The sequence below is a fragment of the Nicotiana tabacum genome, chromosome 11 (genome assembly GCF_000715075.1).
Source record: "Nicotiana tabacum cultivar K326 chromosome 11, ASM71507v2, whole genome shotgun sequence".
In the NCBI taxonomy this organism is placed as follows: domain Eukaryota; kingdom Viridiplantae; phylum Streptophyta; class Magnoliopsida; order Solanales; family Solanaceae; genus Nicotiana; species Nicotiana tabacum.
This window is the reverse complement of record NC_134090.1, coordinates 75571790-75598916: the sequence shown is the minus strand read 5'-3', so window position 1 is coordinate 75598916 and position 27127 is coordinate 75571790. Positions and strand designations below refer to the sequence as shown.

At 35.7% G+C, this 27127-nt stretch overlaps 2 protein-coding genes across 4 annotated transcripts; both read left to right on the top strand.

The window, feature by feature from the left end:
* The first annotated feature begins 299 nt into the window (after positions 1–299).
* LOC107817558 (BTB/POZ domain-containing protein At5g03250-like) lies at positions 300–6107 on the top strand. Its single transcript, XM_016643411.2, has 4 exons — positions 300–834; positions 3361–3430; positions 4039–5265; positions 5416–6107. Exons 1-4 carry the CDS (start codon positions 776–778, stop codon positions 5929–5931), a joined length of 1872 nt encoding a protein of 623 aa, XP_016498897.2. The 5' UTR covers positions 300–775; the 3' UTR covers positions 5932–6107.
* Positions 6108–21078: 14971 nt separating this feature from the next.
* Positions 21079–26836, top strand: LOC107773354 (uncharacterized). 3 transcript variants are annotated; one of them, XM_075225188.1, is made up of 5 exons: positions 21079–21305; positions 21914–22149; positions 25286–25412; positions 25498–25581; positions 26703–26836. In XM_075225188.1, the coding sequence occupies exons 2-4, from the start codon at positions 21953–21955 to the stop codon at positions 25567–25569; spliced, it is 396 nt and encodes a 131-aa protein (XP_075081289.1). In that variant the 5' UTR covers positions 21079–21305; positions 21914–21952; the 3' UTR covers positions 25570–25581; positions 26703–26836. The 3 variants fall into 3 exon arrangements, with proteins under 3 accessions (XP_075081289.1, XP_075081290.1, XP_075081288.1); XM_075225189.1 differs by lacking the exon at positions 26703–26836 and having other exon boundaries at positions 21079–21310; positions 25498–26112; XM_075225187.1 differs by lacking the exon at positions 26703–26836 and having other exon boundaries at positions 21080–21305; positions 25498–26112.
* The last annotated feature ends 291 nt before the right edge of the window (positions 26837–27127 follow it).

Genomic DNA, 27127 nt, shown 5'->3' with positions numbered 1-27127 from the left:
TTAGATATATGTACCAACTTGTTTCTTATTTGCCATAGTGTATTTATGTGAAATTCTCTCCATAATATATTTATAATTTATGTATAATATATGTATAATTAATGTATAATTTCTTTTAGGGATCCAAATGGATTAAACTTGAGTAGGTTGAAAAAAGACAAACAGCCTTGACAGAATATATGACTCAATGTTATCAATTAAATAAAATAAACGGTAAATGTGACTATTTATACGAAGATCTCCACAATAAAGTAGGAGAAAGAAAACATTTCCCAAGGTGGCTTTTCACTTGGCATAGGTATTGGGGTTTAAGGAAAGTACAAGCCAGTCCTGTCCAGATAGAAAACACCAATTAGTAAGTCCATACCGAAGATCCGTTGGTCCCCACAAACCAGTAACGATAGACATAATATAATATGCAGAATTCCAAGAAACAATTTTTGTTCGTTCAATCCCCATTATTAGTTGTATGATACTATATTGAAGAGTTGTTTATTAACAATCATTATTTGTGATTTGGCCAAACAATATCCTTGATACAATATCTAAACTAACCCTTTTCTTGCAACTCATTTTTCTGGATTTTCTCCCTTCTGACTCGGGACCATATCCCTTTTCTCTCTCTCTCTCTGAAAAAGGAAACAACCATCTGTATTCTCTTACCACTATTTGTTACTATCATCATCTTTAATTTGCACACTGTGTATTTCCTTTCTATGGTAATATCATTATTCTCCACTTTATACACAAATTAAACACACATTTCTGAAGTTAAATGGCATGCAAGAAGTTAGGATTCAAGTCTGAGGTTTTTCATCTTGATGGCCAATCATGGTTAGTTTCAGTTAAATATTTAATTTTTTGGTAAAAGATAAGCTTTTTGATTGTTGTTGTCTTGTTTATGTTGTTTTAAAGAGGGGATTTAATTAGAGAAAAAGAGTGTGAGAATGATAATTATTGCATGGAGTGTCTCATTTGCATTTGGCTTACTCTGACATTTGAGTTTTAATTTCATCAATTTGACAGAATATTTATGCATACTGCTGCGATTGTTTGTTGTGATTTGTAAGACCAAGTTCTGTTACATTCACTGCCTTTTTCAGTGCGTGCCTTTTGAATTGTTGTTTCTCTCAAAATGAATCAGAAATTAGTGAGCCAAACGTGGAATGGAAATATAAATCTAGTTGGAGTGTCTTAAACAAAACAAAACAAAACAAAAGAAGAAGAAGAAAACGTTGTGGGATTGGCAGAGTGGGTTAAATGCAGAAACTGAGCCTCAGATTGTATGTTAGGAGGATCTGCAGACAATGGCGAAGCCAGAAATGTTTCCAAGGGTCTTTAAACTTGAAAGAAGTACAAAAAAAATTCCCGACAAAGGGTGTTCGATATATGTTTTATACATCTAAAATCAATATTTTACTTATATACATAGTGTAATTTTTCGTATTATACTGACCACCCTTAGCAAAAGGTGGACTGCAGAGGATGATAAAAAAAAAGTATATCACCAAAAAAATGAGGATTTTCTATTTTCTCATTTGACGAGAACAGTTGTTGGTCTCTGGTAAATCATTTTTTATGTAATGGAGAAGAACAATAGAGTAAGTTGGATTTTAGGGATGTGCCTCATTTCCTTGTTTTTGACAAATCACTCGTTTATAAGTTCTGAAAAATCTGTTTCTGAATTCTGAATCTGTTATATATATACTTCCAAACCTAGGACTGAGGAAAGCTTAGCTAGCTAACTATGGATATGCATTTAGTAGTAAGAACATTTAATAATAATAATAATAATAATAATAATAATAATAATCCCTTGTTGTACATTTTACAATTGAGAGGTTGGATTAACTCCTGCTTCTTATTGTACCTCGTTTAATGCAGTGGCGTAGCCAGAATTTTTATTAAGGGGTGTCAAAATATAAAGAAGTAAGTACACGAAGAAGTCAAGGGGAGTCAACATATAGTAATATATACATATAAAATAAAAATTACCAAACTACACAGTGTAATTTTCCGGACGAAGGGGTGTCAAGGTGGCTCCGCCACTAGTTCAATGACATATCAAGTCACTGTGTTAACGCTACTACAAGAAAAGTCAATTGTTTTGAACTCATGTATATAGATCATTGCATATTCTTCTTGCTAATCTGTTATTTAAATGAACATGGAGGAGTTTCGATGCTAAGATGGCAGCGAATTTGTAAGCTTCCCATTGGTTCATCCTGCTTTTATGAAAATGGTTATGTTTTAGTCGACTGTTGCAGTTGAAGCCTCTCTCAATAATTATCAGGAAGGATACTTCCTCAAGTCAAGTGTATTGTTTTTTTCTGAAGAAAGCATGCAAAATTGTGGTTTCTTTCGTTTACGGAGTAGATACTGTCTACCAAAATTCTACCTTCAACTTTAGATCAACAAAATGAATTTCAACTCCAACTCTATGAGGTTACACTTATTTTGGAAACGCATTTGGTTCAGCCTGCTATTTGTCGCAAAGAAAGCTTGTAAAATGAGTTTTCCGGGGCTAATCTTTAGTCGGCAGACTAGGAGGCATGGAAAGGTACTCTAGGGACAAGACGGGTAGGGGTTCGCTCTAATTTATGGTTAAGATCCTTTGCATAATTTATAAGACACTACTCTTTAGCATTTTTTCTGTCAGAGCACCCAAGTGTATACAGATTAGACATATATATGTTTAGGTCAGACCAGACAGGCTTTACAACAACAACAACAACAACAACCCAGTATAATCCCACTTAGTGGGGTCTGGGGAGGGTAGTGTGTACGCAGACCTTACCCCTACCCTGCGGTAGAGAGGCTGTTTCCAAATAGACCCCCGGTATCCTTCCCTCCAAGAACTTCCCACCTTGCTCTTGGGGAGACTCGAACTCACAACCTCTCGGTTGGAAGTGGAGGTTGCTTACCATCAGAGCAATCCCTCTTGTCCAAAAACCAGACGGGCTTTGAACTTACAAATTAAGTCCGACCAGGTGCATTGTCATTTACTTGAATTTTATTTTTCCATGGTTTTGAGGGGTGGGGATAAACAGGACTAGTACCAAACTATATACCACTTCTGATGCAGAAAATTTCCGATTATAACATTTTTAAAGATCTATGTTACTAAAAGTGCACAATTATCTTTTTCTTATAAAACCTGTAAGATTTCTCTCATTAGATATTGATACTGGTGGTCGTAACTTATCCAAGAATAATGAAGAAGAAGAAGAAGAAGAAGAAAGAGAAGAGAAAAGATATACGTGGTCGTAACAAAACATTTCTATTGTCCAAATGTCTCATTGAATCATGCTTTTCTGATTTTTTTTTTTTTTTCTCTTGAGTTTGAATGTCATAATGCAGGATCTGCTCTACAGGCCTTCCGAGTGATGTTGTTGTTGAAGTTGGAGACACATCCTTTCATCTGCATAAGGTACACCTTAATATATTACACTAGACAACCATTTACTTTGCTGGAATTTCTCCAAACATTTTGTTTTTTATATCATGGGATTTAGTAGCAAAGTGAATAACCTACTTGAAATAAAGAATGATATGCATGTGATGTTTCAATTGTACCATACCATTCTTAGAAGTAAGGCTTTGAGAAAATTAGAAGTGTGGCATTTCTTGTTGTTGGGTGCTTTCTCTCTGTACATTTTCTTAAGTGCTGCAGTTTCATAACAAACTCAATCTGCAATAACTGACACAAAAGTCCTTACTCCATCTAACTTTCTTTCTAGTCAAGGCGCTGTCTCAAAGGCATTAGTCTCAGGCATTAATCTGCTTGCTTAAGTAGAATTGACATTGATCCGAGTTTCCTTCCTTTGGCACTTTCATATATATGCTTATGCACCAAGTGCTAGAGAATATCTAATATCTATATGCATATGCAATTACTATACCATGTTCATGCATTTTATTTAACCTTGTGATGAAACCATAACCTGTAGAGTTAAATCAGATATCATCTTAATCTCGGCTTTTTCTCATTTGACAATGTATTATCCACTAATTCTGACGAGATGAATTTCATTGCAGTTTCCCTTGTTGTCTAGAAGCAGGCTCTTAGAGAAGCTTATACAAGATTCTTCTGAACAGGAGAAGAATGAGAAACTTTGTGTTTTGCATCTTCACGGGATACCTGGTAGAGCAAAAGCATTCTTGAAAGTCGCCAAGTTCTGTTATGGCGTCAAGATGGAACTCACAGCGCGCAATGTTGTCAGCCTTAGATGTGCAGCCGAATATCTTCAGATGAATGAAGATTATGGAGAAGGAAACCTCATTGCACAGACAGAGAGTTTTCTCATTGAAGTTTTTGGTTTTTGGACGGACACTTTTAAAGCCTTAGAGACATGCGAAGATGTTCTTCCATGGGCGGAAGAGCTTCACATTGTCTCAAGGTGCATAGATTCCCTGTCAACGAAAGCGTGTGCTGACCCAACTTTACTAAGTTGGCCTGTGGCTGGTCAGAGCCAAGATGATGCTTTTGCTTGGAATGGAATACATGCAAGTGGTGCGGCTTCTAAACAATGTCCGCTGAATGAGGACTGGTGGTATGAAGATGTGTCCTTCCTTAAACAGCATATTTATAGAAAACTAATCCTTGCTGTTAGTGCTAGGGGCATGACACCGGAGAGAATCGCTGGTTCCCTAATTTTCTATGCTAAGAAACACCTTCCTCTTAACGGTAGGCAATCAAATTTCCAGAAACACAATGGTGCAGTTCCAGGATCAACCCTTCCTGCTGCATCTGATGCAGATCAAAGGACTCTTCTTGAAGAGATTGTGGCGTTACTACCCGAGCAAAAGGGCTTCATACCTACCAAGTTTCTGCTTAGGCTTCTTAAAACATCAATGATCCTAGATGCTAGTAAATCATCCCGAGAGAATCTGGAGAGAAGGGTTGGGGCTCAGTTAGATGAAGCAGCTTTAGAAGATATTCTCATACCAAATATGGGCCACACTGTGGAGACCCTATATGATATAGACTGCATTCAGCGAATGGTTGATCACTTCATGATGGCTGATCAGGACGAAATTGAACCTACCTCCAATGAACTGATAAATGAAGGCCAGTTAGTTGGAGGATCGCACTCACTAGCCCCGCTGACAATTGTAGCTAATCTTGTAGACGGCTACCTCGCAGAAGTGGCGCCTGATACTAACTTGAAGTTAACTAAATTTAACGCGCTAGCTTCAGCAATCCCAGGGTATGCCAGACCATTGGATGATGGTATCTACCGTGCAATTGACATATACCTCAAGGTAATTGGATTATGGAAATATACTCCTTAAAGATTAATTGCTTTAAGGATTACCATTTATCATTTCCAAACCAATGAATGTAGAGCCAGCCTAAAGTTATCACCAAGTTGTAGTCTTTGTTAAGATGTTGTGCTGTTTAAGTAATTTCAGGCACATTCCTGGCTGACGGGGTCGGAGAGGGAACAACTTTGCAGGGTCATGAACTGCCAGAAGCTGTCCTTAGAAGCAAGTACTCATGCAGCACAGAACGAAAGACTACCTCTACGAGTTATTGTCCAAGTTCTATTCTTTGAGCAACTCCGGCTCCGCACTTCTGTGGCTGGTTGGCTCTTTGTCTCAGACAACCTTGACAATTCACAAAGCCTGAGTGGTAATTTAGTCATTGAAGGCACCAGGGCGGACCAACTTGTGACATTTGATGACATGAGAGATCGAGTTCGTTCACTTGAGAAAGAGTGCTTGAACATGAAAGAAGACGTTGACAAGCTTGTGAAAGCTAAAGGAAGCTGGAATAGCATCTTCAAAATTCTTGGTTTAAGGCTCAAGGTCAAGTCCTGTGGTCCTAAGTCATCATCTAAGACATCTTCCAATGGAAAAGTGCTGCATCCCTCAAGAAAAGCAGTTATGAATTTGGAACAACATAGTGCATGTAAGAAGGATGATTAGATGCTTCAATTTTGAGCTTTAGAACAAGGTAACTATGGTAGTTTAGACTGTTTAGTTCATTCTTGACAGATTTTTGGATTTGAAAAATGCTCTTCTAGATTTTAGCAAGAGAAACTTTCATTGCTAATGTAGTAAACTTAGCAATGATTTGGTGCCGGATTCTTAATAAACTTATCATTCTAGTTTTTACGATAACTTGTTGAGTATAATCAAAATTAGACTTTTTCAATATGTCATGTTTGTCTCATTTTTCTCGTATTGAGAAAACATATAAGAATCTCGTTGATATTAGGATGTTTCCTTTGTTCTATATTGTGTCATCTATAACAATACATTTGAATCAAGTACTGAACGAGACTTCTTTCTTTTTAATTTTTTATATTCGTCCTATAAATAATTAAATTTAGTATTGAGTGAATGATACAACATTAGGTAATTGAAAGAAAGCCTCTCCATTTGTTATTTGACAAAGGATCATTTCCCATCATGGGTATCTGCTCACCTTTTTTACATTTTTATTTTTACATTTTAACCTTTATAGCAAATTTTAAAACAAATAAAGGGCAAGTAAAAATTAAATGTTATCTATAGCATAAGGTTGCACCAATAGGAAGTTAATATCCACCGAATTACAATAACAATTTATTCCTAAGGAGCAAGCTCCCATAGAAAGAGAGAACATACATGAGTAGCTGTGGCAAAAGGCGAATTGAAGTTAGCCATAGTAGAGACTAGAAGTGAATATATAAATGTGTTTGATACACGGAAGTCCATTTAAAGAAACGTTTTATTGAAAAATATAAGTCATTTTCTGAAATATATTTTTCTGAAAAATGATTTTCGACATTGATTGTTGATTGGAAAATACTTTTTAGAAAAATATTTTAGTAAAAATTAATAATAATATTAACAAAGCAAAAAGTATTTTGAAGAAATATTTGAGTATTAAAGATTGATAACAATGTGTAAGTGTTAGTTAAAGCAATGATTATAAGTCAAGAGTTGAGACACTATTAAAGAAAATATTTTTCTCCCACAAATGGATAGTTCATTTTTGCTCTTTTAGAGGAATATGCTTTTCTTAGAAAATATATCCAAGTAGCCAAAACCAAAAATATATTTTATTCCTTCTTCCCCATTTTATATAAATGCGTTGAGTTTAAAAATTTTGAAAAGACTTTCCATTTTAGTTGTCTTTTTATTTTTTCTCGTTATGAAACATTAAACTTTTATATTTAATTGGTCCCAGCAAATCATATCACTAAGAAAATGGGGATGCTAAGACAAATATTTTTATAAGTAGAACATATCATTTATTAAAGAACAAACTAAATTGGTAATATATCATGTAAAGTGGGCATGTCTTCATAATCACTAAAAAAAATATTCTTTTTCTTTTCTTTTAGTAACTAGGAGTAGTTGGCGAACTGACTTCTTTTTAGACTTGAATTGACCAAGTGACCTTCAAGTTTTAATTATTGTAAGATTAACTTTCATGCTTAATTAGTTCTTAAGTGGGATTATAAAGTGGAGGAGGAGGGGGAGGGGGAGGGGGAGGGGGGAGTTCAGTCTTTATCCCTTAACCTATATAATTCTAATATTACTAGTTTTTTATTTTTATTTTAAAAAAAAAACGCATGCCCTCCCACCTCATCTACCGCCCCAATCCCCATTTCCATGGTTGATTCCTCCATTGCAGCTTGTTTTTCTTGCATTCAACACACCAATGTCGTCTCCCTTCTTTCCCATTCTTCTCAAAGCTTCATTCTTTTGTTTTATCATTTATGGAGAAGAAATCGAAAAATTGGGGGTTTTTTTATCTGTCGAATTTAAGGAAGAAATTGGCAGTACATTGGATTGATAATTCATTATTGGTGGTATATATTGAGTAACTCCTTCATCTAGTAAGTGTTTCCATATTATCTTCTTCGTCAATGTTAATTTGGGTTTTTGCAAAAATATTCTGCAGTGCTCGACCACTAGTGCATAATAGACCACTGTTAGAATAGACCACTAATTCACAGTAGACTGATGGGAGATTTTATATTAGTATGCGGTCTATATTCTGGTGAATGGGTTGAGGGACCAACTACTTGGAATTGAAATTCCTATACAAAGGTTACAGTACCTATCCGTATACCTAGCAATTATACATTTGACGAATTTGTTGATGTCATCATTAAACATGGAAAACTGACATGTTACCGAGGAATTTGAATATTACATATATGCTTAGCTCTACGCCAAAGAGGGACAATATTCCTCCTTCCTTCATTAAGAATAACAATGATTTGCAATCGTACCTCCTTGATGGTACAATTGATGGTATGAGGCCTTGTTTGAAAATAATTGTGACTGAAAATAAGTTTGAAGAAATGGCTGAAGTTCCTGTTGAAAGGTCTCATCAAGGTTCAAATGCCGCAGCTGCACCACCACCACCAACAATAAGAAAGCCACCAATTTTAGAAGTAGAGGAGGAAAGAATGGTGAAAGATGATTTCAGTGAATTTAGTCATGACTTGCATGATTTTGGTAACAATGAAATAAGCTCGTACGGTCCAAAAGATGCAGATGGAATAGTAGAGCTCCCAGATATTGTCAGTCAGGCAGCTGGATATGAAGGCTTGGTGGACTCGTTAGCTACAAAACACATCCACCCTAATGGTATAGGTTTTTTCCTTGGGAAATGTTTCGACAACAAATTGGATCTAATGAAACACTTGGAGGTTGCGTATGTGAAAATGCATTTTATGTTTCGTATGAAGAAGGGTAGAAGTAAATTAACTTCGGTGGCATGCCGAGATGTGAGCTGCCCGTGGAAGTTACGCACTTTAAAGTACGAGAGTTTTGATAAGTTTTATATTACCAAGTACCATGGAGAACACACATGGGGGTACAATATAATCCTAGGCATCATGAATGCGAAGGGTTGTACCAGTTCTTCTAATTTACCATTATCATACAAACTGATATTACTATTGTAAATTCGAATCAAAACTTCTGTCAAGTGAAAAACAACAGGCACAACATATTTGTTACCAATTTGATACATACGGTACAACACTTTAGCCTTGCATAATTCCATAGCCCCAGGTTTTGGCATACTTCCTTGAGGATATAGCATCAGGGGTGTAAGGTATCACTAAAGTCCAAATCCTTCCCCTCTTTATTGGCAGCCTCCTTGATCTTATCCTATACAGTGCACATGCTTTTGCATAATGCAATATCCATAACAACATGGCTGCGGGCATAAAGGTGTGAACGTTTTGTGTTTGGTACATGCATCAGCGCCAATAGTTCCTCCACATGCTAAATATTTAAAAAGTATACGTTAAATATGGAGCTACTAAAAAAAGAAATATACGCGGTGATTAAGTAACTTATAAAAATATTAACGGACGGCTTAACACTTCGCAACTGTTCAAAAAACTTCCAAGCATAGATGTCAGTCAAGATGATTTTTGGAAACTTCCCCTTCTTGTTAAATCATTCACAGGATAGTTTCTTATCTTCCTCTACAACTGGTTTGAGTATGTCTACCTTCAGTTTCTTCTTCTTACTTTGTTCAATTCCTCATCTTGCTTGCAAAAATTGGAGCATTTCTCAATCTACTTTGCAATTTTATAACGTTGTACCAAGGTGACTCAACTACTTTAGAAGGGCTCTCATTCTGATTTTGCATCTCCCCGATGATCTTCAATACCTTATCCAATTTGTCATTCACTACCTTTAACTCTTCACGTATATATCTATCACTTGGTTGAGCATTGCACATCGTGTATGGTCCTCCTTTACCAATATCAGAAAAAGCATCAACTAGTGGTGAACCAAGAATACTCCTACCCAAAGGTTCATCATCAGCAAAGCCAACTTCGTTATTAGTGTCTAAACTCACTATACCAGGTGGCTTTTTAATGGCAGTTACCCATTCTAAATTAACCGCTAGTTGATCGATTATAGGATTCACTTCCTCATCATCGTATGGTACCAAATTCTTCATGTAGTACATATAAATCTCACGTAGGGTAGGAATAAGGTAAAGGGTGAACCTCCTGAAATATAGCATTGATAGAAGCCAATAGACAAGCATCACAAAACAATAGACACGAGGATATGATTATCTCATACTTTGGTTGAATCTAATCTACTGGTGGATTTTTATTTTACTCCTTATCTTACCATACCAGGGTCATCAACTCTCCAATTAAAGGGATCCTAATCAGGGTCAGATATTGATGTGTCATCTCAACATCCTTGGCAGCGGCATTCAGTATGAGCTTTGATTTCTCGGCACTACAACCAAATAGTGGAATTGCTTTGTACGCCCATGCTTACATTTTTTCATGAACCAAAAAGTATTAATTTCAGTCTGTAGCAAATAAAATAATAGTACTAAACTGCAAAGAGATTTTGAGAAGGTTTTTTAATACTTACCATGAATGCCCATGGAAAGCCGTACAGGACATAACTAGCCGATTTGGACTTTTTACCAGAGATCTTGTTTTCTTTACGCTTGGTCATATATGATTTGTAAATTGGCAACATGTCCTTCAAGTACTTAATTATAAGCTGAAAACACTCCTTGCCCCATGGATATTTAATGGAAACTTTCAAATTGTCAGCCATACAAATTCACTTCTTATCGACGCGGCTATGTTATTCCTTGCAAGCAAAACTAAATGGACAAATCACACCAATGCAACCTTAAACCTCTCCTCTATGTCAAATCTCTTGGACTTCAACTGTTTCAAAAGCAACTCTACTTCCTCCATGTAGACATGTAATTTTTGACCCTCCCCAAGATTTTACACATTTTAGCATAAAATATTTAGTTTAGGTTTAATATCGTTATTTTAAATAGTTTTGACTCTTTTACTTTATTTTATCACAAAAAATAAAAATTACAAAAAAATAAAATAAATATTTTCATCTTTAGGTTAAAGTCAATTAGTATATTTATATTTATAGTATTATAACATTTAAAAATACAAAAAAATAAATAGTTTCACTCGTAGTATTTAGTTTTATATTAGTTTATTTTAATTTAGATTGTTTTTTACAATTTTATAAATACATTGTATTATTTGGTCTTTTTAGCCTAAGTTCAAATCCAAAAGACATGGTCCAACCCAATTACCCGTAGCCCATTTTTCCCAACTCATTAGCCCACTTAAGTGCAAGATTTAATCTTAGTCATCTATTTTCTTCTAATCCAATGGTCATCATTCCTTCTCACCTCCATATAAAATACATAATTATAGAAACTCTACCCTAAGTTTTTCAATTCCTAGACCTTGCTGTGACCCTAGACAACAAAAACGGCAGCCTTACCTTGCCCTTAATCCACTTCGAATACCAAGGCCAAAAGGCCTCGATCAAATTTATTAGCAATTGATTGTAAATCTGAGTTCAGACTCTAAGCTTACGTTCCCATATATCGCAAACCGATAGGAAATCTTTAAATCTTTGGAACTGACCATTTGTATTGGTGAAGTTTTGGTCGTTTTATCATGGCATCTTCGATAGTGGTGGGAACAACGGTTGGAACTGCTGCTTTGGGAGCTAGGAGACAACAAAAAAACGACTTAACCTTTCCGAATTTTCTCCCATATTCAGAAAATCACAAATACATACAGCTAGAGAAAGCTAAATTGTTCCATATTTGCTCCATTAACATAGTCACGTGGTTGAAAGGTTCATATCTGAGATAGAGGTAGTTTGCTGGCAGTGGTTGGCCAAACAAAATGAGATAAATTTCATTTTGTTTTATGAAATGAATTAATCCACGTTGCCTACTCTTCTTATTATGCCCCTACGAAAATATTTGCTTCTTTTATGGTCTATGGATTTCACGAATATGAATTTGAGAGGTACCAAGGTTAATTTGAGACGGAGTTTTGTTTGAGCCGATGTTGATTCCGATTCGAGGTTCCGGTTTGTTAATTTCGATGTTTCGGTCCAAGGATTGTTGTCTTATTTAGCCAGATTGGTTTGCAATTTTCAGCTTTGTTCATCAATAAAAGGTCCATTTCTCAATTTTCATTCTCATTTTCTTGTGTTATAATAGCTTGGTGCGCATGTTGGTTGATTTGTGATTCCACGTTGTTTGAGTAGCATGCCCTAGTTTTCCTTTAAATTGTTTTAGTTTTTATTTCGATTGTGATGCATGTAGTCTTAGGTTCTTGAATAAATGTTTTTAATTGGGTAGATGGAAAAATTGGAGTTGTTTCTTTCTTGGCAAGGAATAAGAATGAGTCATAAGGTGGGTCTTGGACAATAAGGAATCTGGCCAAGTAATAGATCATGTTAGCTTTGCTTCCCAATAATATCTTGTTCATAAATTTGGCATCACAATAATCTCAAAATTTAGGAAAAATAATGAACACTCGTAGCTTGCTTTAGGCACGACTTAGACTATTATTGTGACTATGTATACGTTCGCGTAACATAATTACGAATTTCGTTCTAAAAATAAATCGAGGTATGCGTTCGCGCAACTTCAACCAAAATTTCTTAAATAATTAATAAAGCGTGATTAATTGTGGACATGTATGCGTGACATGATTTTTGACGCACCAAACGAAATGAGTACACGTGCGCATGACTCAATTCTTTAATTACGAATAAATCAAGTGATTAAAAACGGTAAAAGTTAAAATGCACATAGATTCTAAAATACGTAATTCAAATAATTAATTAAGCCAGGTATGATTAAAGTGACCGTGCTAAAACCACGGAACTCGGGAATGTCTTACACCTTATCCCGGGTTAACAGAATTCCTTACCCAGATTTCTGTGTTGGCAGACCATAAATAAGAGTCAAAACTTCGTCGATTCGGGATTTTAAACCGGTGACTTGGGACACCATAAATTATCCCAAGTGACGACTCTGAATAAAATAAATAATCCCATTTCGGTTGTTGTCACTTTAATTGGAAAAACTCCCTTATACTCCCCTTCCGGGGGTGTAAAAAGGAGGTGTGACACTCTTCCCCCCTTCCTGCTAGACTGGCAAACTTTGTCGCAAAATATTTCGCTATCATTCATCACTTTGTTCATTTCTTTTTTACTGGGTTCGTCACTTGTAGTGACCCGGCTGGTCGTTTTAAGAATTAACACCCTGATCCCCTATTAACTGCTTCTCCCGTGTTTGTTTTTGCTATTTTAATTTGCCGGGATGTTTGGTTTTGAGTTTCGGAGTGTTTTGAGACACTTAGTCCCTAAAAGAGAGCTTAAACTTTAGAATTTGGATCGTAATCAAAGTTGTGTAAAGAGGGCATTGGAATAGAATTTCGTCGGTTCTGTTAGCTCTGTTGGGTGATTTCAGGCTTAGGGGTGTGTTCGGATTGTGTTTTGGAGGTCCGTAGCTTATTTATGCTTGAAATACCGAAAGTTGAATTTTTGAAGTTTCCGGTTCGTAGTGAAATTTTGTAATCGGGGTCAAAATGGGATTCCGAAAGTTGGAGTAACTCCGTAGTATTGAATGTGACGTGCTTGCAAAATTTTAGGTCATTCGGACGAGGTTTGATAGACTTTTTGATCGAAAGCGTGATTTAAAAGTTTTTGGAGTTCTTAGGCTTGAATCCAATGTTAATTTGGTGTTTTGATGTTATTTTGAGTGTTCCGAAGGTTGGAACAAGTTTTAATGATGTTTTAGGATTGGTTGGCATGTTTTGTTGAGGTCCAGGGGCCTCGGGTGTGTTTCGGATGCTTAACGGGTCATTTTTGAACTTAGAAAGATTGCAGATTTTCTGCTGTTTGGTGCATAGAAAACCTTCATCGCTTTCGCGAGAGGGTTCTCGCGTTCGCGAGAGGGTTCTCGCATTCGCGTAGAGCATCTGGGTAAAGCAGCTGAATCGTGCTTCGCGTTCGCGATGATGTCCCGCGTTCGGGAAGATATGGACACTTTGGTCTTCGCGTTCGCGATATGGTCATCGCATTCGCGTAGGGTCCGCCAGTGTAAGCTATGCGTTCGTGAGTGACCCTCGTGTTCGCGAAAGAGGAAGACTGGCTAGTGGATTTTTGTGCATCCCATTCGCGACAATGGTCTCGCGTTCGCGAAAAAGAACGCGTCTGGGCAGAACATAAATTTCAAAATCGAGGGTTTTGAAATATATCACAAAATTGAATTGGGAGCTCGGTAGGAGACGAATTTTGGAAAGATTTTTTGGAAGGAGTTTACGGGTAATTATTCTTAACTCCTTTTTGCTTATAACCTATTAATCTAAACATGAATTCATCATCTAATTTCAGGTTTGGGGTGAGAAGCTGGGGGGGAATTTTGAAAAGTTCTTAGGCTTAATTTTCGAGTTTTGAATTGGAATTTGACATTGGATTTGGATAATTTTGGTATAGTTAGACTCATGAGTGAATGAGGGTTCATAATCCATCACTTTTAACCGATTCCGAGATGTGGGCCCGGGGGCATTTTGGTTATTTTACCTAATTTCGCGTATTAGCTTAGAATTTATTTGTAGAATCAGTTACTTGAAGTTATATTTACATTATGCAATTGAATTGAATAGATTTGGGTCATTTGGAGTCGAGTACTCGTGGCAAGGACGTGGTTTTGGTTTGATTTTTAAGCTGGTTCGAGGTAAGTGGCTTGCCTAACCTTGAGTGGGGGAACTCCCCTTAGGATTTGGTATTGTTGATATTTGAAATGCCTTGTACGTGAGGTGACGAGTGCGTACTTGTGCTAATTGTTGAAAATCCTATTTTCATTAAGTAACTTTAATTGTGTTTCCTGATTATACTACTTGCAATTTAAGCCTGTTGTTAGCTTAGGGAAGCATGACTAATTGACTTAATTGCTTTACTTGGTCAAACTGCCTTATATGGATTATGTGTAGCATGCTAGGTTAGAAATACCTGTTTTACCTTGGTATGAAATTGAATTTAATTGAGTATTTTTCGTGTTGCTGCTGTGTGTTTACTTTGGGACGACGGGATGGTATCCGGGGAGATCCCTGTACATATATTGATTTGGACTGTAGTGCGGGATACCGAGAGATCCTCCGGCACATATATTGATTTGGACTGTAGTGCGGGATACCGAGAGATCCCCAACACGTATATTGAGGATACTAAGAGATCCTTGTGATACTGAGAGATCCCCAGCATATATATTGACGATACTAAGAGATCCCTAGCACACATATTGAGGATACTAAGAGATCCTCGGGATACTGAGAGATCCCCGGTTGTTATCTCTGTGTTGAGCAGTATTCCTTTTGTGATTATTTTGTCTCTATTATAGTTATTGTTATTCTTATTATCCTGTGTTGCTTCTTATTGTTAACATTTAATTATATTGTCGTATTCTATACTGTTTTACCTCATTTTTCAGCTATAATCAGTAGGCCCTGACCTTCCTCGTCACTACTCGACCGAGGTTAGGCTTGGAACTTACTAAGTACCACTGTAGTGTACTCATGCCCTTTCTGCGCATGTTTTTCATGTGCAGATCCAGGTACTTCGACTCAGTCCTACCACCCTTGAGGCGAGGCGATTCTCCAAAGACTTCAAGGTATATCTGTCGCGTCCGCAGACCGAGAAGTCCCTTTCCATTCTCTCTAATAGTTTAGCCCTTATGTATTTATCTTGATTTAGACATTCTGGAGTTAGAGCACAATGTAGTATTCATAGCTTGTAATTTCATGAGATTCCGGATTTTAGGAATTGTTTAGTTTTTGAGATCTTGTATTGGTATATGTCGAGCGGCATCTTAAGCACTTTTATATTTGTTTATCTTTAATTTTATTAGTTTTTCACATTTTGGTTCTTTTTCTGCAATTGTTAGGCTTACCTAGTCGTAGAGACTAGGTGCCGTCACGACAGTTTACAGAGGGTGAACTTGGGTCGTGACAGCACTACAGTTCAATCCAGTCATCATAACAAACTCCTTCAATTGAAAGTGAAGCGCTTTTTCGCGCAATAAATTCGGTAAATCAACATGGAATGGACAAGTTGTTCATCGAACTGTATCCAGTACTTTGAAAGTTTTGCGAACCGTCCAAAAAAACTACTATTTAAACTTTTCCATCAATTTGACTTTTCTAAGTTTATCCTTGAACTCATGGAATAAATCGATCCTAGACCTCACATTAATCTTGGCCGGAAACGTCTATGATTTTTTAGAAACGTCCTGATTTTATATTTAGATGCGTTGATCGCCCTTACAAACACATGAATTGACAGAGCATCCCCATCACCTTCAACTATTGTTGTGTTTCACTTTCCAACTCATCTTCACCATCTTCAAGTTGTTCACTATCTTCATCATCTTCTTCTTCTACTACATCTTCTTCTTCTTTTTTTCTTCTTCTTCAGCATTTTTATCAACCTCCTAAGCAGAATCATCATCATTTTCGTCATCCTCCCCACCTAAAGCTTCATCATTACTATCCTTTTCTTCTTTGACAATTGTTTTTCGGAAACCTGCTCTTCTATTTGAGTTTGTGCTGAATTTATGTCCAAGACTTCTTCCTCCTCCCCATCAACACCCTTTAATGTTGACCTCCTTGAAACATTACTAACAGGTATATCCTCGTCAACTAATCTAGACTTCGATCTTGTTTTTTTTTTACTGATAGACTTTGATGGCTCTTTGTTCTTTTTCCTCCTATCACGCTTAGAAAACTAAGCATTTCTTTTATTAGGGGAAGCTTTAGAAATATCTGTCACACCCCCTTTTAAAACCACTCATTAACCCTCTTAAAAATAAAAAGATTTGTTAAGCTTGAAAAGTTTTTTCCAATTAGAACGTGACAAAAATTGTGTTCAAAAAGACTTTTCAGAGTCGCCACCTGATATTTGATTTCGGTGTGCCAGGTCATCATTTTTTAGAAATGATTTTTCCTTTTAAAACACTTTGAACTCTAAAACTAAGTTTGCACCAGAGATTCGGGTAAGGGGGTTCATTTGACTCGGGAAGAAGGTGTTAGTTACTCCCCAAGTCTCGTGAAAGTCACGGTTGCATACTCGATCTAGTTGGCTTTTAAACCATTTAAATTGAGGTAAAATCACAAAAAAAAAAAAACACAAAAGAGGCTCGAGGTCGTCCCCACCTAAATAAAAGAAAAAATAAAATAAAAATACTACAAGTTCTATTTTCGGCCTCCAAATACAAATACTACGGGGCATACCCCGGATAAATATATACAAAGTCTACGGGGCATTCCCCGGATAAATTTATCTAAGGGAACGACCTCTTACCTCAAAACTAACAAGAATCATAAGGCTTGCCTACCCAAGTGATGGCGGCCTAAGCATGCTACTAGCGGGTGACATAATAATAAAAGTAATAGATAATAAATAAAAAAAAAAGAGAACTAACTAAGAGAAAAATTCAACTCATGCTCAAATTCAATTGATTCTATTTAATCCAACCCCACGTCCCATTTCAAGCAAAATTCTTTCATATCTTCATTCTTAAATGTATAGAACATATCTTATAAAACATAATTCAGTGAAGCTAACCAAGATCAAAATCGTAACACATTAATTCAACCGTTCGAAGAACAAATCAAACAAAGTAAAGCTAACCAAGATTAAAGTCATAGCAGGTTCAAACTCACGGATTAATAAACGGGGTGCAAAGAGATGAACCTGAAAAATGATCTTGCAATTAATATAATTTTGGCAGTCCATGGACAGAATACGTAGCTATGAATTGAATTCAAAATAGCAAATCCAACTCGAACGAAACCAATGGACCGCACCCCGGACGACAACTCCAACAATCAAACACTTGTTTCAACTCCGCTTCATTTCGGAAGCCAAGACCAAAAGAACAACCTAAATTTTCATTATATATTTTGAGTTCGAAATCAAAAATGAAACGAAAATCAAAATAAAAGTCAGAATCAAAAGCCTAAACTCCCGTTTTTTTTCTTTAATTATTTTCTGCCCAGATTTCTTTAATTATTTTCTGCCCAGATTTCTGCTAGTCGGTGTTTGATCTGGTTGAGAGTGAGTTAGGAGATGAAGGTCATTTGGTATGAGGTCAAGGAGAAGAGCGTCGCTGCTTTGTAGTGGGGGGTGGAGTTGCGACGACGACTGGTTCTCTTTGTGTGAGAGATGATGGGTCGTGGCTTAGGGTGTGTCGGAGATGGAGATCGGGGTCATTGGTTGTTCAGGGTCACGCTGCTTAGGATTTTTGTGGGGCGGGGGAGGGTGGACGGTTGTGAGGTCTTGGTCTCTCTAAGGTTTTAGGTCTAATGTGTCTAGGTTTTATGTATTAGGGTAAGATAAAAATATGGGCCAAAGTTTGAATTGGGCTCTAAATCTATAAAATTGGACTAAGAAAATGTTAAAAATTTAATTTACTTCTAAAAATACTTATAAGAAGATATAAAATAACTCTTAATTGATTTTAATATACTGTTATATTTAAAATTAAATTAAAAATTAAAGTTGAAACTATTTTTGATATTTTCAAAGATTATATTAAAATAAAATAGGTTCGGAGTAATATATCTAATATGTGAATTAAATAGGGAAATATGGAACTATTTTTGTAATTTTCAATTTTTGTTCTTAAAATAAAGTAAAAGAGTCAAAACTAGTTAAAACAACGATATTAGACCTAAACTAAATATCTAGAAGCTAAAATGTGTAAAAACTCGGGAGGATAAAAAATTACATGTCTACAATATCTACATTTCGTTTCTTAGTAGCAGTTTTTGAAGGCTCGGCATTTTCTTTACTTGGCGATGCTTCTTGTGTTTCTGCATTTCCTTTCATGTTTGAAGGTTGTGCAATTGCCTTCTTTGTCGAAGGAATATGATTCTTAGCAATTGATTTCTTCTTGATGTTACCTACATGCAAATATGTAATGTCACATTTAATAATTTGAAACTTATGATCAGAACAAGAAAAATAAGCCCCAATTCCAGCAAACATCTATGACCAGAAAACAATCGACCACAGGTTTATCAATAAATATTAGGTCAGCAATTATGACGACATTCTAAATACATTGCACAAAGATAGTCCAATAAGCAAATATAACCACACACACACACATAAGATATGGTTATACACAACCCAATAGATCTTGAACATGCACATGAACGAATCATTCTACAAACCTCAAAATCACAAATGTAAGAAACAGAAAAAAAGAATAGGATTTACCAAAATTGACACGTTCTGAGCAACTATGCTCGTTGGGTCTATAGAGATGATTCCACCCAAAATCGAAGCTTGATTTTGTCCTTCCCGCCGGAAACCATTGTGGTCGAGGGGTTGAGTGAGAGAGAAGAAAAAGTAGAGATAAGAGAGAAATTGGCGGAAAAATAGAATGAGTCATTCTATAGTTCACATGTTTTCCTTCCCCATTCTCATCGGTACTTCACCAATGAGTAATTTATGGTACTACAATAGTGCCAGAGGTAATAATACATCGATAAATTGTATTATTTTATTGATTTCATATTTTGTTGACAAATGAATATGTCTTTAATTTGATAATTTTTGGTTACTTAATTTTTTTAATATCCAATTCTATAGGAAATATTGAAAATATGCCGACATTATCATCAAACATCTATAGACGACGCAAACTCGATAATTAATAAATATGATATCGTGAGAGGCAGAGTAGAAAGGAATTTTACCAAGCCTATAGGTGACTTACTCTTGCAACAACTTTATGTCAAGGGCTATATATGGAGTTGAAAGAATAACTACACTAAGGTATATATTGTTAAAATTATATTCTTTTGTTGCATTATTTTTTAGATGAAGAAAGATAAATAATTTAATGTTCAGGCTTTCCGGTTAGAAATTATTTATATTCTTTATTTATTGAGTTAAAAATTTGTGTCATTTTCTAGTTAATCTTCTGTTTCCCCCCTAATTTTATTCCTCTCTTTCGATTATTTTTCACATAGTTACTTTTCGATTTAAATATGTATTGCTACCTAGCAAAGCATTCGTTCAACAACTAACTCTCCCCCCCCCTCTTCTGATGCCTATTATGACACCAAATATCGTAGAAGATTGACCATAAAGCGTCTTCATAAAAAGGGTCCTATTCTTCTGAGGTTTATACTACTTGAAGAGTCTTCATTTATTATTGAAGAAGTTCACTACATGCATGTTTTGTGCAATATTTGATTTCGAGTCTAGATCAGTAGGTTGTGTTAAACTGAGGGTGAAGAAAATGAAGAAAGAAACGAACAGAAACTCCATATTTTAAAGTTCTAAAAAGGAAGAAGGATTGGATGAATAAGTACTCAAATAAGAGAGAAATACATTGAATTGATCCTTTTTTCCCCTTCAAATTCTTGTATTGTTTCTATCCTTCTCTTTTCACTTTTTTTATTAACTTTTATTTGATAGAATTGAAAAATTGTCAACTTTACGAAATACTCCCTCTGTTTCAGTTTATGTGAACATATTTCCTTTTTGGTCCGTTCCAAAAAGAATGAACCCTTTCTAAATTTGGTAACAATTTAACTTAAAGTTACAACTCTACCCTTAATGAGAAGCTTTTATAACCACACAAATACTCTGGGCCCCATTTGGACTTGTTTAGGACCACAAATTCTAAAAGTCTTCATTTTTTTCTTAAACTCCGTGTTCAGTCAAACAGGTTCACATAAATTAGAACGGAGGGAGTATATGTATAAGCAAGTAATAGTAAAAAATAAAATATTAAGAAAAAAGTCCTTAGTGAAAGAAAAGAAAGCAATCGATCTTAGATTTATATTCCCAGTTTTTTACTTTATCATTTTTTCTCTTTTTTCATTAGTTCTTTTTTTAAAAAAAAATTGCGTTCAAGTAACATATATTGATCTAAATGATTTTGAACGAATTGTTTCAAACCGGGGATACCAACAATTTGTCCCGTTAATTATATATATATATATATATATATATATATATATATATAAGATCTAAAAAAATCATAAAAAGATTTTTTTATAAAAAAATTTCGAATACTGTTTTAAGATAATCATAAAAAGAGAAAAAATATGGTAAAATCATATAAACATGGACGATTAGTAAGCATCTTTTGTTCATAGAAGTTATAACATTACTATTTTTTTAATAACCGCATAAAACGCAAACAAATACACTAATTTTAAAATATTAAAAAGGCCTGATATATCTTGACTCACTCATTTAGCTATTTTCCAACCCAAAAAAAAAAATTGAGAAAGAAAATAGGAATTTAAGTTTTGAGAGGTATTTCATTTCTGACGAAAGATCCTGCTTTTCTTTCCCAGAATCTGTCAAAAATAATCCTTCACCGCCATTGGCAAATCAACCTGCCTTTCGGCCGTGCGCCGCCTGCCTGCCCTACCTTGTTTGGTTGTCTTCGATCTCGGATTCTCGATTATACCCTCTGACCCTTTTATTTGGTAAGGTATCTCACTGTTTATATTTACTTGTTTTTCTGCTTTAGTTTCTGTTCTTTGATTTGTTTGTTTCTGCCTTCTCCATATGCTTTAGTTTCTCTTACGGCTTTTCGGTGTTGATCATCTCAATTGAGTAGTGTTAAATTGAATTATTTGCTGGTGCCTGTTGTCAATGAAGGACTTCTATTTCTGAAATTGAATTCAATAGGTTTCCTTCGTTTGAAATATATGCAAGTTTTGCATTCTGGTCTTAGAAAGTGCCGAATTTGTGTGCCCTGTAACTATTTTCTTCGAAGTGCGCCTTGAACCCATTAAATAAGTGGGACCAAAGTAGTATAGAAGCTGATGGACAAATTCTGAATTGGATATAGTGTTGGTTCTTCAATGGTTACTGTGGAAGATGATGTCAAAAATGTATAGTGGGGTGGCATTGCATTCTTTTGCAAATAACTTCCTATGGAGTTTGATGGCTGAGCTGTGCTAAATTTTGTGTTTGTTAATTCTCAATTGTGAGGAGAAAAAAAACCTTTAATTTGTGAACAGAGAAAGTTCATGTTTTGATTAGGAAATCCCGGAAATATTTGATTGATTATTATAAACTTCTTGCCTAGTTGGAGATTGTGAAGGAGGGGACCTCCTGACGTATACCAATGACAACTGCTCAGACCATGACGAGTCAGCTTAATAAAGTAAATGAGCGTGCAGCCTCCTCTGCTTCCAAGGTTCAGAACCCAACTTCATCATACAAAAGATTGGGAAGGAAATCGCCATTTATGAGATATGGACTTCCTATGATCTCACTAACGGTGCTTGGATCTATTGGTCTTAGCCAACTTCTGCAAGGCAGGTTAGTTATACTTAATGTCAAACTACTCAATTGATGTTCATGTAACTCTTACAAACTGACATAACCTATTCTAAGTTTTTGCATGTCCTGCCTTTCTGTTGGCACATTTATGAAATGATACAACTAAAAATAGTTTGCCTTCCCATAGGTTATGTAAGAGTCGTTACCAACAATCCTGACAAGTGTTTGAGCCTAGCTCAGAAAACATGTTGGTTAAGGGGGTTTGCCTGTTTTATGTAATTTGTCCTTGTTTACCTTGTCTACCTTTCTGCTACAGTGGAGGCTCTTTGTAGGGTCATATTTTCATGTTTTAAAAGTATTCCAACTAGTCCTTTTATGACTACCTGCATTTGCAAGTTTGGACTTGGATTCTATTTTCTTTGCTTTGTTTTGATTTACTTGTATTGTATATCTAGGTCGCAGTTCTTTGCTTTCCTTTTGATGCCTTTTTTTCTCTGGGTTCTCAAAGCTTTCCTAGTTGCTGCTTCCTTGGCAGTAGCTAAAATGTAGTAATTTTTATTTAATTTTTGGGTAATTCTTAGACATCTGAGTCCATAGGTTGAGGAAGTCAGATGGAGAGGACCTTTACATGTTAATCGATATGGGTCTTAGATATTGCAGACTCATATGTAGCTTCAACTCCGTAGGGGGCATGGGATTGTGAAACCTCTAAGGTGTCGTTTGGTAGGATGTATTAGATAAAATAATGCATGCATTAGCTTTTGGTATTACTAATTTATTGTTTGGTACACTTTTTCAATCTATGTATTACTAATACAAGTATTAGTTATACAACATATTTGGCATTATTCTATGTATAACTAATACATAGCAAACCATGGTATTAGCAATACCAAGGCTATTAATGCATGCATTAGTATGGTTAAAGACAAAATTGTCCTTGATGTCCTTTAAAGCTAAAGAATATGGAGAGCATTTTTGTAAACAACTAATTTTTTTTAAAATTATTCAACGCATTTTAATTTTTAATACCACACCAAACAGTTGATAAGAAATAATTTCTGCATAACTAATGCTTGCATTACTAATACACTCTATTCAACATTATTCTTATACATCATAACAAACGACCCCTAAAGGTTTAGGGTCAATGATACTCTAGCATGTGTAATGAGATTTTTCCCCGAAAAAAGAAGGTTCATCCTGAATGATTGATGAGTGGAATGGCATCCATGGTGATTTTTTGTTTTGGTCTTTTTGTGTTCTTGCGCTGTGGATTTTTATAGATAAGATTTAGTTGTTGCACCCATGTGAGCGGCCTAGTGGTCAATGAAGTGGGTTGAGAACCATGTGGTCTCAGGTTCAAATCCAAGTAGAGGCAAAACCACTCTTCCATCTATCCAAGCCGTGGTGGACAGAGTTACCATGTACCTGTGCTGGTGGCAGTTAACAGGTATCCCGTGGACTTAATCGAGGTACACGCGAGTTGGCAGGATACTACGGTTATAAAAATAAACAAAAAAATTAGTTGCATATTATTATGAGAAGTACTAACCTTCAAAATGTGTAAGATGACTTATCTTAGTATTGCTAACAGAGTTAAGCGGTTACACTATATCGTGTGTAGCTACTAGCTTATGATATCTCGCCTATTCAAATCACCTTCCACCTGGACAACTTGCAAGTTGTGCTTGCTTAGCCTTTGGATCGGTGCTGCCTATTCGTGAAATAATTAAGGGCTGTGTATTGATGATTCGTAGTGGTTCATGGGTAGATCTTATTGTGCTTGGTAGGATTTTACATATATCAAAGCATTAAGAGTCAATGAGTGGAAGAAAGAAGCTATTGCAGCTGATGATAAGCACAACAATGACCTACCTATTACTATAACTTTTTCTCTCTTTTATTTTCTCTATGGTTCATTTTGACTTTATCTCATATAATGGCATGATCTTTGCGGGAAAGAGAAAAAATATCAAGAAATAAAGAGAATTAAAAGGCATGGAGAACTCTTTTCATTATCATCTCATGTAATGGTAATAAGTTTTCACTCTTCCAGCCATTCTGACTGTTATTTCGTCAATAATACAAATTCAGAGGACGGAGCCATGTATAATGGGGCTAATGGTAGCACCCTTTGGAGGGACTACTGAATCTTTCCTCAATTTTGTGACTCCAATATTCAAAGGATTAAACTGGCCATTCTAGACAATCAAACATGCAAACAGACGGTTAAATTTGCAGGAATATAAACATAGCTTGTCCAAATAACTTCAAGTATCCCAGACCCTTATATTTCGTAATAGCGCTGGAATATGAATTATTTATAGTCCATTAGATTTATAATTAATATTGCCATCAACAGAGAACAAAACTAACTAACATACATTTACCCTGCATAGTTAACACTGTAAAAGGTAACTATATGGTTGAAGTTAGCTTTTACCCTGTTAGTTCCCCGGAAACTTTTTTTGGACTTTGTTAGTTCCTTATCTTGCATTGTAGTTTTTGCGTCTTCTTGATGTCTTCTATGAAATTAATTAACTTATTTAAAAAACTAATATTTGGAGGAGAATCATCATTGAAGTATGACAAATGCCAAAGCAAATGTAATAAGTCAAAAGGTGAAAGTATATTGATGGTGCAGAAAAAGTTTGACAATAATTCAAGTTGAAAAATTCACTTACTTTTTTGACCTAAATTCCATGTATATCTTCTTGTTTTGGATCATTGTACTTTTATCTTTTCATACACTGATGTTATAGTGCTTTTGTCTTCTGGATCATTATGGTGATGATGGTATGTATGTGTATTGCTAATGCAATAATAACTTACTATAGTCTATAGTTCATTAGTGCTACTAACTAATAACATCATGCTAGATTAAATTTCTCTAGCTCAAGCGCAGCCCTTAATTTTAATGGGCTATTTCAGTCCGCCCAAATCTACGGGGCAATATGAGGGCCAGACGGTAAATAAGCCATCTCTTACCCCTCACTGGATGTAATTCTGTGGTTCATGCCCACCCTTCAGTTCATAGATAAGCAAAATTCTCAGCTTTTGGTGTTCTCCCTATTCTCATGCCATATGCGGGCCTCATGAATGTCTTTTAAGATGTTGTCCCCTTCTTTCTGCCCTGGTTCGAGACTAAGTGGTGCAAACTTTTGTAGTTCAGCAAGGATATTGCTAAAGTAAAGGACGATCAAGAGTGGGAAATCATCGAAACAAGAAAAGCTCTTTCCAGGGCTGGACCTGTCAATGCATATAACCCCAAAAAAATTAACTTGGAGGAAGAACTAAAGGTACAAATATTCTCCTCAAGTGTGCATGTGTGCTTGTGTTGAATTCCTTTCTTAAGCTTACCTTGATGCCTATTGTCCTTTGCAGGCTTTGCAGGAGAAGGTGGATATTAATGATTATGAATATAAAAAAATCCCTAAGCCAAAGGAAAGCTCATAAAACAACGAAAAGGTTACTTAGATTCTTTTGTGCTATAATTTTGGAGCTCGTAGGGATTCGCTTTAGCAATAATATACCAGCAGTGCAGCTCTTCCTTTCCTTGAGTTAACTGGTGAAATTTTTTTGATCGGCTGTTGCATTGTGTATGCTTTTAGTTGTATATGCAGCTCTAAGAAGGCTGAATATAAGTGACTCGTAGCCAATTTTGGGATTTTAAATTTCCTGAAACAACCTAACCTATCCAGAGGAAAGTCAGCTGTGGCATTAATGTGAATATTTATGGAAGTGTTCTGTGAAACCCAGTGTCCAATTTCAGCGAAGCCTGACAAGTTAGGGATTTCAGATACTTATTTTTTGAATTATTCAAATTGGTAATCTGTCCAGGATGGTACAGTTTTCAAAATTGGGCATATTAGTCTTATCCATTTTCTTGTTCAATAGGGGTCTCATTTTGTTGTTTTCATCAATAGAGTTTAATGAAGGACCTTCCATTTGTAACCAAATGTTAGGGTTTATAGCAATAGAGTTTTATTGTTGTGTTTGTTACCATATCAAAAAAATAAAGTAGGAAGGCTCAGATTCCCCTCAAACAAACGCTGTACTGAAAAGTTCTGAAGTTCAAAATACGAAAGAGAATTACACCTTGGGTCACAAATTAGTTGTCGTGTTTTGTTTATCAAAAGTCAAATTATGTGAACAAAAATTAACATTTTAAAATATATCTTTTTTATAACAGTAACAATGAAGAAAGGTGGACAGAGTTCTCTTGGAAGTGGTAAAGTTTATGACATGGCTAACATACATTGTCATGAGTTATAAAAGATTAAAGAAAGTTGGGGTATAAATCATAATGAATGGGCCACAGATTAATGAGAGAAAAATTGCAGCACAGAATCATATTTTGTCATGAATTATAAAGATTGCTTCTTTTTTCCTTTCATCCTTCTTAACTTTTCCCCTACTAAACCATGCAGCCTCACAACTACAGCACAAAGTCCTCTTACCATCACTCTGTCATAAAGATTGCTTCTTTTTTCCCTTTTTAACCTAGCTTTTCCCCTCTTTAATCCTTTCTAATTTCATGCTTTTTGACATAGTTTTTTTTTTCACTCTCATCCTTTTAAATTCAAAAGTTGAACTCAGTCTCAGTGGTGAATAAATCACCTAGCAAGAAGCAAACTTCAGGTCCTCAAAATCAGATTGCACCATCAAATGTCATTGGGATCTCGAACTCTTTTGACGCTTTGGTGAATGAGGGGGAGATTTCTACAAAGGACGCTGAAAATAAGGAGCAATATATGGATGATGACACACTTTCAATAGCTGGAAAAATCAGTTCTACAGGTGGTGAAAAGCAGCAGCAAAATACAGAGGACATAGATGCTCCACTTGGGGTCGCAAGTATTGATAATCACAGTGCTGAGCCAAGTCAAATACATGTAGCAGCTACACCAACACAGACTATTTCCAACATGGATCTAGCTAAAATGGTAAACGATGCACCTGTAGCTATGATGAGGAATACATCTCCAAAAAAATGGCAATCACAGGCTCCAGT

Coding starts and splice junctions, on each gene's coding strand:
- LOC107773354 (XM_075225188.1), top strand. CDS start 21,953: ATGACAACTGCTCAGACCATGACGAGTCAGCTTAATAAAGTAAATGAG. Junction 22,150..25,285: donor AGCCAACTTCTGCAAGGCAG/GTTAGTTATACT, acceptor TTTGTAGTTCAG/CAAGGATATTGCTAAAGTAA. Junction 25,413..25,497: donor ACTTGGAGGAAGAACTAAAG/GTACAAATATTC, acceptor TGTCCTTTGCAG/GCTTTGCAGGAGAAGGTGGA.
- LOC107817558 (XM_016643411.2), top strand. CDS start 776: ATGGCATGCAAGAAGTTAGGATTCAAGTCTGAGGTTTTTCATCTTGAT. Junction 835..3,360: donor CATCTTGATGGCCAATCATG/GTTAGTTTCAGT, acceptor GTCATAATGCAG/GATCTGCTCTACAGGCCTTC. Junction 5,266..5,415: donor CAATTGACATATACCTCAAG/GTAATTGGATTA, acceptor AAGTAATTTCAG/GCACATTCCTGGCTGACGGG.